The sequence below is a fragment of the Medicago truncatula genome, chromosome 5, assembly GCF_003473485.1.
Source record: "Medicago truncatula cultivar Jemalong A17 chromosome 5, MtrunA17r5.0-ANR, whole genome shotgun sequence".
Classification (NCBI taxonomy): domain Eukaryota; kingdom Viridiplantae; phylum Streptophyta; class Magnoliopsida; order Fabales; family Fabaceae; genus Medicago; species Medicago truncatula.
In genome coordinates, this window is record NC_053046.1 from 27335474 (window position 1) to 27351450 (window position 15977).

General features: G+C 31.5%; 1 protein-coding gene across 8 annotated transcripts; it reads left to right on the forward strand.

The window, feature by feature from the left end:
* The first annotated feature begins 13185 nt into the window (after window positions 1-13185).
* Window positions 13186-15483, forward strand: LOC11433533 (protein RNA-directed DNA methylation 3). 8 transcript variants are annotated; one of them, XR_003012007.2, is made up of 7 exons: window positions 13186-13543; window positions 13713-13767; window positions 13868-13940; window positions 14072-14131; window positions 14731-14800; window positions 14895-14953; window positions 15198-15483. XR_003012007.2 is itself a non-coding variant. In XM_039834323.1 (7 exons), exons 1-6 carry the CDS (start codon window positions 13275-13277, stop codon window positions 14907-14909), a joined length of 525 nt encoding a protein of 174 aa, XP_039690257.1. In that variant the 5' UTR covers window positions 13186-13274; the 3' UTR covers window positions 14910-14953; window positions 15198-15483. The 8 variants fall into 8 exon arrangements, 5 of the variants coding, with proteins under 5 accessions (XP_039690257.1, XP_039690258.1, XP_024639184.1 ...); XR_005646273.1 differs by having other exon boundaries at window positions 14895-14950; XR_005646274.1 differs by having other exon boundaries at window positions 14740-14800.
* Window positions 15484-15977: the final 494 nt, after the last annotated feature.

Here is a 15977-nt window from a genome sequence, read left to right on the forward strand (position 1 = left end):
TTAGATGAAATTTTAAGACGGCGTAATCCAGACATTGTTTCAGCAACAGAAAATGCAAATGCCTCATCTTCGATATCAAAATCATCATCTTCGTCGGTGATCTTTTCATATTTCAATGATTTCAAAAGAGGGCAATATTGGCCAACAACTTCAAGTGAATCCTTATTAGACAAATGTTGGTTAAATGCAATCTCAAGCTCTTCTAATAATGGAAGTTTCTAGCTGACCACAACTCCTCCCAACTGCGTTGTGACAAATCTTTTCCATATAAGCGCGATTAGAGCAGGTATCGGTCATTCGAATGGAGCGCCACATGAAAGGATCTTTACATATATTCCACCATAGAGGGCACACTTGACATACACTTGTAACTACGTCGAAGGTATTAAGCCTTCGGAAAATGTTGGTTGTCACATCTCTTGGAAGTTCAAGCCAATTTGGTTCATTTGTGTTTTCAGTTTCTACTTCTGGTTCTGAAATAGGATACGAAGCCATCATGTAAATGAAAAACTAAATTTATGTGATCTAATGATATGATAGTCGTGTGTTATACTCCCTCCGTCCCAAATTGTACGACGTTTTGGACATTTCACACATATTAAGAAATGTAATTAATATTGTGTGGGAAAGAAATATTATGAGTTTTTTTACAAAATTATCCTTCATAAATGATATGGGAAAGATAAATGAAAGAATTGAAAAAAGAAAGAGTAATAAATAGTTAAGGATATAATAGGAAAAATAACATTAATGTTTCATTGGTATTCTAAAGTGACATACAATTTAGGACAAATATTTTTTCTAAAGTGATACAAAGAATTTACAAGATTCCAAACTTTCAAATAACAAACCTTAATTTCTATCCTATTTTTCAAGTCACTCAAACCCGCAATTAATTCTAAAGAGAGAGCTTTTTTATCATTTCCCAAATGAGATTTTCACTACCCAAGGTGTTTGAGAAATGTTTCCCGACCCAAGAATCTCACCTAAAAACACTCAACTTTTAGACTCTAAGTTCCTTAAAAGTTCTCTCATCTAGTTTTTCAATATTCTTTCTCTTGAAGCCACTAAAAAAAATGATGAATAAAGGCTTATATAGTACCCCAATACTCAGGCCATATCGTGCCATGGATCGCGTCATAATCTTTAACTAGCACACATTACCGTTGCCAACCTGATCGATCAACAATCACGCCATGATTTATGACGAGCCAAACCAATCTTCCAACACTCAAGTCACACTAGATTGTAACTAATCAAGATGCGATTTTCGACGAACCTTCATCACCAAATTTTAAGCCAATTTTAACATTTCTCCACCTTGACTCTAAATTAGTGGTGATGCAAATTTAACCATCAACCAGTTTACTGCCCTCTACATCAACGAATTATTGTTCAACAAATTTGATCAAGTCAAAACATTGATTGAACCTTGATCTAGGTAATGATTTGGTGAATACATCCGCAAAATTTCTTTCGAAGAACTTTCTCATTATTGTTATTATTTATTTATTAATGACAAATGTTAAATATGTTTATTATTATGTTAGTGTTTTTTTTTCTTTCATCATGATTTGAAATCCGTATCTTTAAATCCTCAACTCTTTTAATCTTTTAACTCAAACTTATTGAGCTACCCAACTCCTCTCATGATTTTTCTGCAAACGTGCTATCTTCAGTAAACGTCACCATGTTAAGCGTCACCTTGTACCAACGAGTATTAAAAGAACGAAGCAAGTTCATGCACGAGAAACAACTCATGCATTGGCTACCAAATAAAATATTGTTTACCAACGAAAATATTATTGGCAATAGTTGTTTGGATGATTATGGAGGTAAGCTGCTTTCAATTTAAAAATGTTTTCAACAAAGAATATTACAATCTTATTTAATACTACCTCCGTTCCTTTTTAATTGTCACTTCTGCAGAAATTTTTAGTTTCTAATTAACTGTCACTTTCAAAGTTCAATACAACATTAAATGTTGTTTTGGCATTATTACCCTTGATTATTTATTGTAGAGAGAGAAATATATGAAATGAGATATTAAATGAGGAAGGTTATTATAAGAAAAAGAAAAATTGTTGTATCAAAAGTAGTAAAATGCATTTGGTGTCTTGGTTTGTATAAAAAATCTAAAAGCGACAATTAAAAAGGAACGGATGGAGTATAAAATTAACCATTAATGAAACGTCAAATTAGGCGGCTATATATGTATGAATAAGACAGTACATAGGTATAATCTAATTGTAGAGTAACAACTAGGAATCATCCAATGATATAAATAACTACGAATGGTGAGATAATTTGTATATACACAACCTTATTTTGAGACTTTAGTTTCACATTTCTGCGCCATTATGCCATTTTTGTGTTTCAGAAGACAACTCATCGATGATCAGATAAGGATACGTAATGAACAAGTTGCAATAGAAAATAGACAAACTGAATGCCCAACAACAGAAACTTCAACAACAACAACAGGAAACTGACCCATGGTAAGGTTTTGCAACACATAATTTTCACTTCTGTCTTGGAAAGATATTTGTCTAGGAGATAAAAATTGGTTAGGTATTCACCTTGCAATTTTTTTTTTTTTTTTTTTTTTTAAGTTTTAAAATTATTTCAATATCATTTTAATTAATTAATAATTTTCAACCCATTTAGCCTAACTTGGTGTTCGGGAGATCTTGAACTGTGCTCATCTTTAGATCTTAGATTCAATTATCCTCGATGTTAATTTCATTGAGCTAGTTTGGCTTCTTAAAAAAATTAATTAATAATAATTTCTATAATATTTTATAAAGTCCAAATGATTAAGTTTAACGTAACAAATATCTGAATATAGAAATCAAATTTTGTGAACGAACATTCTATAATATTCTAAACATGTATGTCTGCAAAAAAGTCTTTTAAAAAATGCGTTGATTTAACAACTAGAATTGTAATTGCTTGCACAATCATTATCTGGGAACTAAAAAGTGTGATTATTTTATTGGGTGGAAAAATATACTTGTTAATTTTATAAAGAAGAATAACATATTTAACTCTTAAATTTTAATCAAAGATAATTTATCTTAATATAGGATTATTAACATAAAAGCTATATTAAAAAAAAAACATTTTTCACCGGATACCAATATTTTTTTTGGTTACAATGCTAAAATAGACAAAAGAAACAACTGAAGAGGAAAAAAAAAATGAACTAAGCCCTAGGGAAATAAGTTCCCATGGCGTCGTTCCTGATTAAAGGAATAAGGTCTTCGGGTGGAGTAACATAAGAAGTAAACTCTTCATTGGAAGTGGCTCCTATCTTTGCAAAGAAATCTGCACATTGGTTCCCTTCTCTTAAACAATGGTGAATGGAGAAGTTTCTTGTTGATATGATGTCTTTGATGTCTTGAATTAAAACAGCGTAGGCATGGTATTTGGAAGCCTGTTCGGTAACTAGTTTAACGGTGAGCATAGTCGGAGTAAAAAACCAATTCCTCAACGCCTGTCTCCACAACCAACATGAGGCCGCGATGCATAGCAGAAAGTTCTGCAAACAATATGTCAGAGGTTGTTGCAAGATAACCTGCGAATCCTGAGATATAAAAACCAGCAGAGTTCCGGATAATGCCCCCATAACCAGCTCGAGTAGGAGACCCCAAACAGCTCCCATCTACATTGAGCACAACACAATTGTATTTATTGCTCCCATCAATAAACTATTTGTAAACATTTGGATTCCACCAATAAAGAGGACCGGAAGAAATAAGTTTGTGTGGCATCGTCCCAATTGAACACAATCATGATGAAGAAGTTTGTTGTTTTTCAGCAAGCGTCACTTAATCACGTGTAAAATTTGGAAATTTATACTTGCGTGAGTTAACTCATGCAGGGGCATTTTGGTCATTTATTTTGGAAATGAGCATAACCGTTTGGATAAAGAGCAGAATTCAATCTTTGGAAGCGTCCTCTTTTGTTGCATCTTTGACTCACCAATCAGAAGCCCATTCACCTTGAATTCAAAATTGATCCATTTTAAAAACAAGAGATAAGCACAAAATCTTTGATGACATGAAATTTTATACTTTTCATAAATCAATACAACATACATATTTTAAAATATTGTATATCATTGTGTATCTTTGAATGTCCAATGTTGACAAATTGTGTATTTGATCAATTTATGCCTATTGAGTTTGTAAACATAATATATAAACTATTTGATTGTAATTGAAATAACTATTTTAAAAGAATAATTTAAAATGATGACTAAATCAAACCACATTCATATATGGAGAATTATAATGAAAATATTTAAGATTTACCGAAGAAAGTAAGAGGACCATTCGATGTTGTAATAAAATTCAACTCCGATGAACGATTATTGTAAATAAAATCAATGTTCTGTTGAGCAGACATGTTTTCAAACGAATCATCGAAAATGTTGTAGTAGTGAACATCAATTACAGACCTCATAAGACCATTGGCAAGAGGAAAGAGTTCCTTGGGTTCTGAGGGTCTTAGCCTATTTGACATAACCACATAGGTAGTGGTGGAGTGTTTACGCACCGCGTAGTAACCAGCCTTGTAGTACTTGTTTATGGTCTCTAGGGTTACACCTGGAGAGAGAGGTTCGTTTAAGAGTTCAATATAGACTAGGGTTTTTTGTATACCTAGAAATATAGGACACCATACTTGTGTTTCCTGCATATAAATTTTTATAAGGATACCATACTTGTTACAATGTTATGTTAACGTGCAAAGTTCATCATTAATCAAGATATTTGCATTCTAGAATCTAGCTTTTTGGTAACTATAATTGGTAGGTTCAAAACAAACCTAATCAACAATATTACTACAGCTCAATAATGCCTTCAAACTGCTCAAAAAATTAAAAAGAAAAAACATATTCATTAGAAGCTACAACTCGATCACAATTTACTCACAAAAAAATGTCGATCCAGACACTCGATTGAACAATTTGAAGGAGGTATCTTGAGCAATTACTTAAAATTATTATAAAAGAATTATAATTGGTTAATGAACTTACACAGCCCACAAACCAACTGGAATTCTAACTGCCATGGTGGAGTTACTTGCAAAGAACCTCCAACATAAGGCCATGGTGGAGTTGGGTCACTAGCTATCCACCAACCAACTGGAATTCTAACTGCATTTAATCCATTCCTAGCTATGAACTTGAAATCATCTTCAACTATAAAACTGCTCCAATGATCCTAATTAAAAAAAATACCATCAATTAAGCACAATACAACTTGCTAGTTGCCACATATCTCAAATTTGATAAACTTGAACATAAACATAAAAAGAAAAGTAAAATAAAAAAAGTTTATGCTGCTAATGAGTGTCATTTGAACCTGTAAAAAACTGATCGATCGTTTGTAAAAGAATTAATACTAAAAATCAAACTATTCAAGTATATAATCCATCTACCAATTATCATCATGTGTAACAATTATTACAAACAATATATAATTGACTTTTTTATGTAAAAAAATTGTGGTGATAGTACCTGATCGGGGAGAGACACGAGAAGATTACCACTTGGTAGAGCGACTCGAGAGACACTCAAAAAATTGTCACTCAAAGCGGCCTGCCCCGCACGAACTCCCCACTAGACTCAATTGTCTCTATGATAGAACATATGTAATTCACTCTCCACCCGTAGTAGGAACAAAAAAAAAAAAAACTAAATTGCTTATCTAAAAAGAATTTCCACTGTATTCCATCGACTTGTAAGAAGACCTTAGAGTTTAGAGAACAAGAAGAGATTTACATTTACCAGTCTCCAAGAGAATACATGATTCCAGGTTTGGATTGCGTTCAAAGGCAACATATGAGAGAATCAAGAAATTTTAAATTTTAAATATTAATTTTTGGTTTTGAGGCATCTTTTTAATAATGTTTTGAAAAAATAATGTCAAAAAGAAAACGACAACTAATATATCATTGGTATTTTTCTTCAAAAAACAAAATCATTGGTATTACCATTTTATTAACGAAAACTAGTTAATTTTTCACATATAGAAGGTAGCTATATATCTAACAAAAATTGCTTGAAATATATCACCCAAAAATACTCAACAAAGAAAATATACACATAAAAATGTGAAATATACTTTAAATAAGAGACATGTTTCCATTTGTTTTTTTGCAAGATAACATGCTTAAATGAGGGGTTAAGGTGATCTTCATTTCTTAAAAGAAATGTATAAATCTAGTACTATAATTATTAGTTATATAAATAATATAAAGACGTCCAACTTGAAAGAAATGTAGGTAGAGGTCATTTTTTTGTGCACAATTGAAATTGCAAATTACTTGAGATTCATACATATAACTACGGGGTTTTGGGTTTAAATTTGGATGAAGACGTCCATATTAACTAACAATAAATATTGACATTTTCAATTGAGCTAGGTTTTACGGAAAAAATAATCCTCACTTGTATATCATATCATATCACATTATAATGAAACTTATAACCTAGACAAGAATAATTCTTCTAAAAAAAATCCTAGACAAAAATATATTTCTATATGTGGGGATTTATGTCTTGTGCCTTTTACCTTCATAACTTGTGCAGCTTTTGTAGGCCCATAACCATTTGTTATTTGGAAATCACCTTGCAATCTTGCAGCAATGGTCATTTCAAAAACGGTTAGATATCTTTCCATCTTCTAACCATTGAAATATCAGCTGTCACCAGATTTTCTGTTTTTGCCTGCAAGTCACGATTTTCATTTTAATTTTGTTCGCCACATATATGAAAGTTAATCCGAATACTAATTGTTGCCCTAATTTTAACCTAAATTCAGTGCTTGCTTTTACCGTATTACCCCTGTTTAAAATATCAAATTGCATAAAGCTCCTATTTTTTTAAAAAAATTGTTTCCTACTAAACAGATAAACATAAAAATAAAAAAAAACATATCACCCCTATTAATTAGACATCGTTCAAATCACTCCTATTCGACATCATCATTCAAATCATCATCATAATTATAAGTCATCATTCTCATCGTCAATATAAATTAGACATTATCATCATCAATATAAAATAGACATGCACTTTATCCATCAATATAACTAGTAACATCACCCTCATCATCATTATAAAATGAACGTCATCAATATGTCTGAATGAGGTCAAACCAAAGCTAAGAGAAATTTAATACCCATATCTACAAGTTTCATGAAGGAACCTAAATCCAATTCGATACAAAGTGGGGTGAAAAGGTTGGTTTTCCTAAACCTAGACAGAATGTACAACCGTGCTGACCTCTGTGTAGTATTTTGATCATAACTCAAGTTTTTGATGTTCTATTGGAGTCGATCCAAAGCCACATGAAAACTGACATCCATATCTACAACCTTTATGTTTACATCGAAACCTAGTTCAAAACATAAAATAGTCGAAAATTGGTTTTCTTAAGCCTCGGAACAGAGCACGACCCTGCTGACCTATGTGTAGTATTTTGATCATATCTTGAGTTCTAGATTTTGGAATAAGGTCAGACCAACTCCAAATTAAATCTAACACTCATATCTACAAATTTCATGAGGACACATAATCCTAATTCTGAACAGAAAAATCCCAGTCTTTATTTTTGTTTTAGGTTACATAAATCATAGATTTTATGCGATTTCACCTTAGGGGACCTTTCCTAACTTCGTTTTCAACCCTAATCTTCACTCTGTGATTAACCTATCATTCAAACACTAATCATAGGTTAACCTACTGGATTATTCACTCTTTTTAAGACTAAAAACTCAATTAGAAAAAACTAAACTAGTTTTTCTCAATTCTCATCTTTCAACTTCACATTTTCAATTCGTTCATCATCATTCTCTCATCAAAGTTCACATCATAACAGTAACAACATTTTAAAATTTAAGAAAACCCTCCTGTCATAGATTAAGATACCCTAAAGTTCAAAGATTCTCCCTCTTACATCTAATTTGTCCCCTCGTTGACCTAAGATACTCCTTAAGAGCGTCATCTACAGTATAAGCTCGAACCACCACTACTTGTCATCTAAAGAATAAAATCAATGCTTATTAATCTCAAATCGACATCTCATTCATCAACACTTATCATATTTTCGATCACACATAATCATATTCCAATAGTCATCATATACATGTTGCATACTAAAAATTACATTCAAATACATAACATCACATCACATCTATATCAATCATTAAATAAGCCATCAATCTAAATAGTTGCAGCAAATCAAGCATAAGCACACACAAATTTATCCATGACTTCAAATACTACATATTAACATAATTTAAATCAAGCAACACCTTAATAATGTTTCAAATTCTTCTTTTAACTTCTCACGTCTAAATTTGCACATTAATTAATTATTCCCTCAAAGGGCTGCAACCGTTGCGATGGGCCCCGAATGAACTTTGGAAAATACGGCTTCCCGTTCATCTCAATTAATTTACACTCATGATCTCGAACTCTTCTCTCTTACCCCATACCTTATCTGACGCTTCCCAATGATAATCAAAGTCAACGAGCAAAAGTCTTTGATTCCTTTGACTCCTCCCCCGGTTGGTCTGACTAGAAAATTTATGATTAAATGTCAAAAATAAAATATGAGAAGACACTTTAATAAGTAAATCACGAATTTGGGTGAAAGAAACTTACCCTAATCAAAGAATCAATCGGTGGTTAATGTATCTAACATTCATGGTGAATTTGGCGTTGATTTCACTCAATTAGACTCAATTCGGAACAAAATTGGAGAAAATTCTCTCACACTGATCGACACTGAAACCTGGATTTTCTTCCTCCTGCTACGGTCGTTTACTTCCTCTCCTATTCACATGCCCTACTTTTTTTTCTTTGCACTACACGTAATATACTACTACTGATTACTCCCTCCGGTCATTACTATAAGCAAAAATTTGCTCCATGACCACATACATCATTTAATGAATGAACCTAAAAAGTAAATTTTTGCTTATAATAGTGACCGGAGGGAGCAAGTCATAAACAAATAGATTACTATTATTTCTCACGTGTTGCTATTTGATGTTATTTGATTTTTATTAAGCTAGGTTACAAACAAATGGGCGACCCATTACTACCAACTGTCATTTTAATTTCGTTTGTGCACTAATTGTGGAAGATTTGCAGAATGAACTACCAGATTAGAGAAATGCATCTTAGCCAACTTCACAAAGACAAAACAATACTATTTATGACGTTAGCGTAATAAAAAGAGTCGGAAAGTAATAAACACATGTTTATATAAATAACATATGTAACAAATATATAAGAATAAATCACAAATTTTGAGTTGACTATGTTTTTTCTGCAATACTTCTGTAGACAACCATCTACCTCCTTTGCCAAATTACTGAGATGAAATATTCCACTGTTTTGATGAAGCTTTAAGTTTTCGTCCAAGAAGTTTTCTAATGATTTGATGTGAAACTTTAGAATTGGTGATGAAGTCTGTAGTTTGTGGTACACTGTCTCAAAACTTTCGCCTATGGTCAAACGTTCAGCCATCTGCCAAACGTGATTGCCTTCTATAGTAAACTATAGGAACTCATCATCAACACGAGTCTAAATGTCCCTCCAGCCGGAGATAATTTTTAGCATTCTAAGCATTGTCTGAATCAAATTAGAATGGTGTTAACTAGATGAATATATTTATACATACAATTATACATTTAAATAACTTTTTCTATAATAAAGATTGTTGTTGGTGTCATTAAGAAAAGAATTTAAATTATATTTTGTTGTTATATTGTTGGTGTCATTGAAATATATAACTGATTAGTTTGATTTGTTAACTTGAAAGCAACAAGCATTTTGTTTTTATTTAAATCAAAATCAAAATTTCTTAAAAAAAAAAATATTTTTTTATAATTTTCAAACGTTTGTGCAATAAAAAGAACGGAAAGATGGGCAAGTGAGTATCCGTCTTTTCGCTAGCATAATATAATAAAAAAAAAGTCCATGAAAACGTGTAGAAATCCACAATGAAAATATATAATGGGTTTCGAAACTCCCCATAAAATAAAATGGGGGTAGAAACTCACTAAAAAAAATTGAAACGGCACCGTGAAAAACTAATTTGCAAACTCACAATCAGACAAGGGAAAGGAAGTAAGGTTAGACATGGAAAACTGAGAGCGGCTTTTATTAAAATAACAATTCCAAGTTTCTTTTCCATACATCATCCAAGACTAATAATAAAAAATCTTTTACCTTGCAACATTTCATGAACTTTTATTTCCATTACATCTAAAAAAATCTGAGCAAAGAACACATCTATAAGTTACATGAACTTTTACCTTTCATTGCGTCGGATATTTATTGAGTTTTTAACAAAAAACTAAACCTACTCAAAATATAAAATAAATAAAGTTTTAGTATCCAAGTTGAAAAATTATCAGGAGTACATGTTTATAATAAAAACAATAACCACATGTAGGAAAATATAATTTTTTTTCTTATAAATATATAAAATAAATTAAAATAAATAATTTAATCTAGTAGTCATCTAAAATTTTCTCGATCAATTTATCATTTAAAAAATGAATGAATTATCTTTCAAATTTGACAAAATCTATGCTAAATGAAATATAATTTAAAATAAAATAAAATCAATGAGAAAAACTGAGAAACACATAAATAGTTTTAAATAAGTAAAAACTCGTGTGAATTTCTATGTGTTTTTCATATGATTTTTAGCTGAAAATACACTTTTCATGAATAGTTTATATCATATGAAAAGCACCTAAGGGAATTCACCTAAGATTTTTGTTAGAGTTAAAATAAGGATAAAACTTAATGCATTTTCTTAAATGTTATCCGCGTGGTATATCACATAAAATACTTACAACTATCTGTGGTTTCTCAAATCCCCAAATTTTTTTTTTTTAAGTTTATTATAACCATAAAAAATGAATTTTAATCATGTGAAGAACTATACGAAAAGCATGTAAGAAAAATTAACCTAAGTTTTGTCCTTAAAATAAATGATTTATTTTATAATGACAAATATTAGCAAATTAGTTGTTAAAAAAGAACACAAATAAATAAATAAATAACAAAAACAATCTTACATTTCAAATATATATTTTAATCTGCGAATATACGCAGAGTATTGGTATCTGATACGAATTTGATACAGGTATGTTTAAAATTTTTTAAAAAGGTACAAAAATAATTAATTAATTTTTTTTGAAAGAAGGTATAAAAATAATTAAATAGCCTAAAACAACACAATAACATAAGTGATGAATTTTTTGGGGAAGTGTTCGAAGAGGTGCTTTTGTACTATGTTCATCGAATGTTACAATCTTATTTCATATAAAATTAACCATTAATGAAACGTCAAATTAGGCGGCTATATATGTATGAATAAGACAGGACATAGGTATAATCTAATTGTAGAGTAACAACTAGTAATCATCCAATGATATAAATAACTACGAATGGTGAGATAATTTGTATATACACAACCTTATTTTGAGACTTTAGTTTCACATTTCTGCGCCATTATGCCATTTTTGTGTTTCACACTACTAGAAAATTCAGATTTTGCGACGGAAATTTGCGAGGTATTGTAAACCGTCGCAAATTGTGACGGATTTTGTGAGGGATGCTGTGAATATATCATTAGCGACAGGTTTTGCGAGGGTTTCTGCCGTCCCTACGTATCCGTCATAAATTCCGTCAAAAATGTGCAGTTTCCAAGTTTTGTGAGGTATTTAGCGACGGTTTTATTCCATCTTTAACTGCTCCGTCACATATTCCGTTAGATTCCTCTAATATTTAGCGACGTCCTTGAATGCCGTCACAAAGAAATTATCTCGTTTTTGGTATTAAATGATGCAAAATAATTTAATTGAAATTTTTGGGTGAGATGAGACTCAAACCCACAACTTTGTAACAAGGATCAAGTATAATTACCACCACGCCATGGTTTCTCATTTGTTAATTTGTTTATTTGATTTTTATTAGTACTAAGTTATATCCGTTTGTTTTTTTCAAAATCTTTCCTTTTCTTTTCTACTAACAAACGCTTGACCCACTAATTTGTATTTTTTTAGTTTTTTTTCTTCTTCATTTTCACTTATATTTTATTCAAATTTTAATTTTAATTCAATTTTTATTGTTTTTATAATATGTCAAAAAAAAAATCACTTATTTTATATTTAAATTTTAATTCAATTGTTTTTATTAATATGTCTTTATCACTTGTAATTTGGGCGAGTTCCGGTTTACCCTTATAAAAAAAAAGTTTAAATTTCAATATGAAGATTCTCCACAAAATATTTATGTCTCCATCCAGACGCTGATGTGGCACGTCACTATGTAATTATTTTAATTTTGATTTTTTTAAAACCTGACATGTGTGTATTGGTTTTTTTTTTGCGGTGTTCGGGTTTGAAGCCCGAACCTTGCATACATTATGGATTGTCCTTACCAACTGAGCTAAGCTCACAGGGACACATGTATGTAATGGTTTAAAATATTAATTTAATTTCTTATTTAAAATTATTTTAAAAAAGATGTAAAAAGTAAATAATTTGAAAATTAATTTTCAAAAATTAAAAAAATCTGTTTTTTTTTTAAATGTAAAAAAATGGATTTTTTTTTTATTTCAAAAATCAGAAAAAAAATTCAGATTTTTTTCTCAAAATAAAATTGAGTAAACCATTAAATTGGTCCCTATCTTTATATTAAGTTCTCAATTTGGACACTCACTCAATCTCTTGTGCCTCAACTTCATCCAATGTGTCAAGAGCAATTCTCTTTTTGTTAAAAGCTTTCCATTTCCTTACAGCCAAAGGCGTGAAAGCCTTCTATACACTGATCTGTTCAATTACTCTTCTCTTCAACTCTTCTTCATTCCAAATCATGCTTCATTTCCAACTCTTTACTTCTCTACAACATGGTAACTCTCTTCTCTCCTGAAAACAAAACCTCCCATTCCACCACCATCCTCGTCAGAGAGCAATCGACCCCTTTTGTATACAACATCTCTGTACCAATCGAAAATCAGAGAGCAAAGATCTCTTCTTTTCTGTGTTCTCAACACCCATTACAGGTTTTCATCTCTTCACCTTTCTCCTATTTTCCTTTTTTTTCCTAACTTTGTTTTTGGATAGTTAGTTTGTCTGATGGGATTGTTTTTCAGTGATTCTGCAGGGAGTTCCGACCTCTGATCCAAATAAAACATGACCGAGAAACTGGTAAGGTTTTTCATGTTCTTGATGGCATGCTGCTCAAGGATGGATTTTTGTATAAGAAAGTATCTCTAGATTCGTTAAATTTTTGGGATGTTGTTCCTACTGAAGAGGAGCTATTAAAGTTTGGGCCTTCCAAAAATAGTGAATCAAATGATATGGAGTGGCTTTCTAATATTTATGGTGACTCAAAGAAAAAACGGGTTATTATAGCTGAGAAGGGGGGCGATGGTAAAGGAGAGGGCTCATTAGCTTCGGGCGCAGGAAATGATTTTGAGTTATATGCTCTTGTGCGTTTTCGGTAAGTTTTTTGTTAAATTTAGCATTCATTATATCATACAAATTCGCTTTCCCCCCCCTCTCTCTCTCTCTCTCTCTCTCACACACACACACACACACATGCAGATGTGCACACATGCACATCTTGCAGATCCATGATTTTCATGTCTGATAGAGCTTTGCCATTGCAGCAAAAAAGAAGAAAATTGTGTAATAATAAGCACAGATAAAGATGGTACTTACAAGGTACGATATTTAGTTTATGCACTGTTCTATGTATAAGCCTTTGATTTTGAGTGTCTAGTGCATTTTTATAGTTATATCATAGTTTTCCTGTCTGTTGTAGATTCTAAAAGAGAGTTTAAACGGACCAGTTGCAGTAACTGTTCAACAAAACAAAATAAAAAGTGTGATGTGCGGTGAAATTGGTCTGAACTTTGAGAATTAGCCATTATGATGGTCCTCATTTTTATGCTTGCCCGTTATGTAAATGATGCTTTGGCTTTTTAGCACATTCTTATAGTCTCCTTCATTCTTTTCGTACTTTTAGCACAATTTTGGCATCATCTTGAGAAGTCTGGAAGCAGCTCTACCACATATTTTGCAAAAGGTTTGTTTTTGGCTTTTTTTTTTTACTTTGGCAAGAAAATAACAGTGACAAGAATAATAGAATGAGGGAGTGTAATATATTAATTCTACTGATTTTCAAGGATCAAATGAATATGACATGTTTTTTTTCTAAGCTACATATATGATTCTATGTTAATACATTTTGGTTGTACTATTGTTCAGTTGGTTTTGTTATCTAGCATGAAGAGAAATGATATTATTATAAGATGAGCCCTTTATATTGATGTGAACAAAGCCAAGCTTAAATGAATTGGTGTTTAGACAACAACTACAACACCCGGACACTCAACTTGAATAGTCACTGTTGATCTTCAAACAATTACTACAAGTAAAACTTACTTCATTTAAGAAATTTCCTTTGTGTCTTAGTTTGCTTTGCTGATATTAAATTCATTATTCATATTGAACTCATTGTTGTTGGCCATTGAATTAAGTTGCAGTGCTTGTATGGTTAGTTTTAGTCTAATTCAATTAATAATCACTTTTATATCACTTTGTTACATATTTTCAAAAAAGAAATGAGAATCTAAAATAAAATAAAAAAATAACAATTGCTTAAAATCATAAGCATTTTTTCAGCTGCTTCAGTTATCCAGCAGGAGTTATGTCCAACGTGGAAAATCTGTTAAAGTCACTCCTCGGTTTCATGAAAACAGGACAACAACTTCCTTCCAAGGAAGCTATGCGAATGACAAGCTTAACCGTCCTGATGTCGCTGCAACTCCAACTGTCATTAAATCATACTTCTCAGTGTGTAGATAGTTTAGTGAACAATCACAAAAAGTACATGAGCCAAACTGTGGTAAGCCCATTTCAACTTATGGAAAAAGTTATCAGTTATATACTCATAATCATTGTTGTATATTTTGGTTCTGAAATTTGTTTAGAACAGAAAAGTAGTGAATAGGGGATACTACCATGTTGATACACCAGCACATGGTGCATAAGTGAAGCCAAGAATCAATTCTTTATCAAAGCATACCCAACATTAGGAAGTTTCATCTGCCACAACATGCATGATCATGCTTTTCCTTCTATTATTACAGATATAGGGCTGCATTGTAGGATGAATATGAAAGACTGATTTTTGAAAGGAACTCACAACAAACAGAGGGGGATGATGTGTCTAATGACCATCAGTTAGACAACTTCATCTTCTTGGACGTAGTTGGGGGAGTCGACAAGAAAGGACGCATTTATGGTTTGGGCATATGAGGACTGCAATATCTAAAATGTCAGCTGAAAACATGGAACTCAAGGAGCGGTTGAAGACTAACGAGGAATTGATTCGTGCATCACAGAGGGAGTCACGTTTAGCTCGAGAGCAGTCACAAGAGGATTCGCGATTGCTTCGAGAGCAATTCCAGAAATTCATGGAGTCTTTTACACAAAGCCATTCATATCTACCTCCTTATGGACCTCATCGTTCGAGTTAGGATTAACATCTGTGTCCACCTACTTGATTATTTATCATATTATTTTGAAAATTTGATTATAACTTTTAGTTTAAAGTAAATGTTCTAATACTATTTAGTTATTATTTTAATATATTTTGATGCAAAAGATAAGTAGTGTGATTCTTGTGAACGCAATCAAAAAGGTTTTTCATCAAATATTAATGTGATTTTTATGGTATTTTATCATATTAATGTATTTTATCTTGTGATTTTTTATCACCTTGTTTTATATTCCAAAAGTGTTTTGAGAAATAATTGAGAAATTTTCTAAACTAATTTTAAGGGAAAAAAAACTTATTTGTGACGGAAAATATCAAAGTCACAAAAATTTTGTCTTGCAGTGTAGCATCGGATATCAAAGCGACGCTA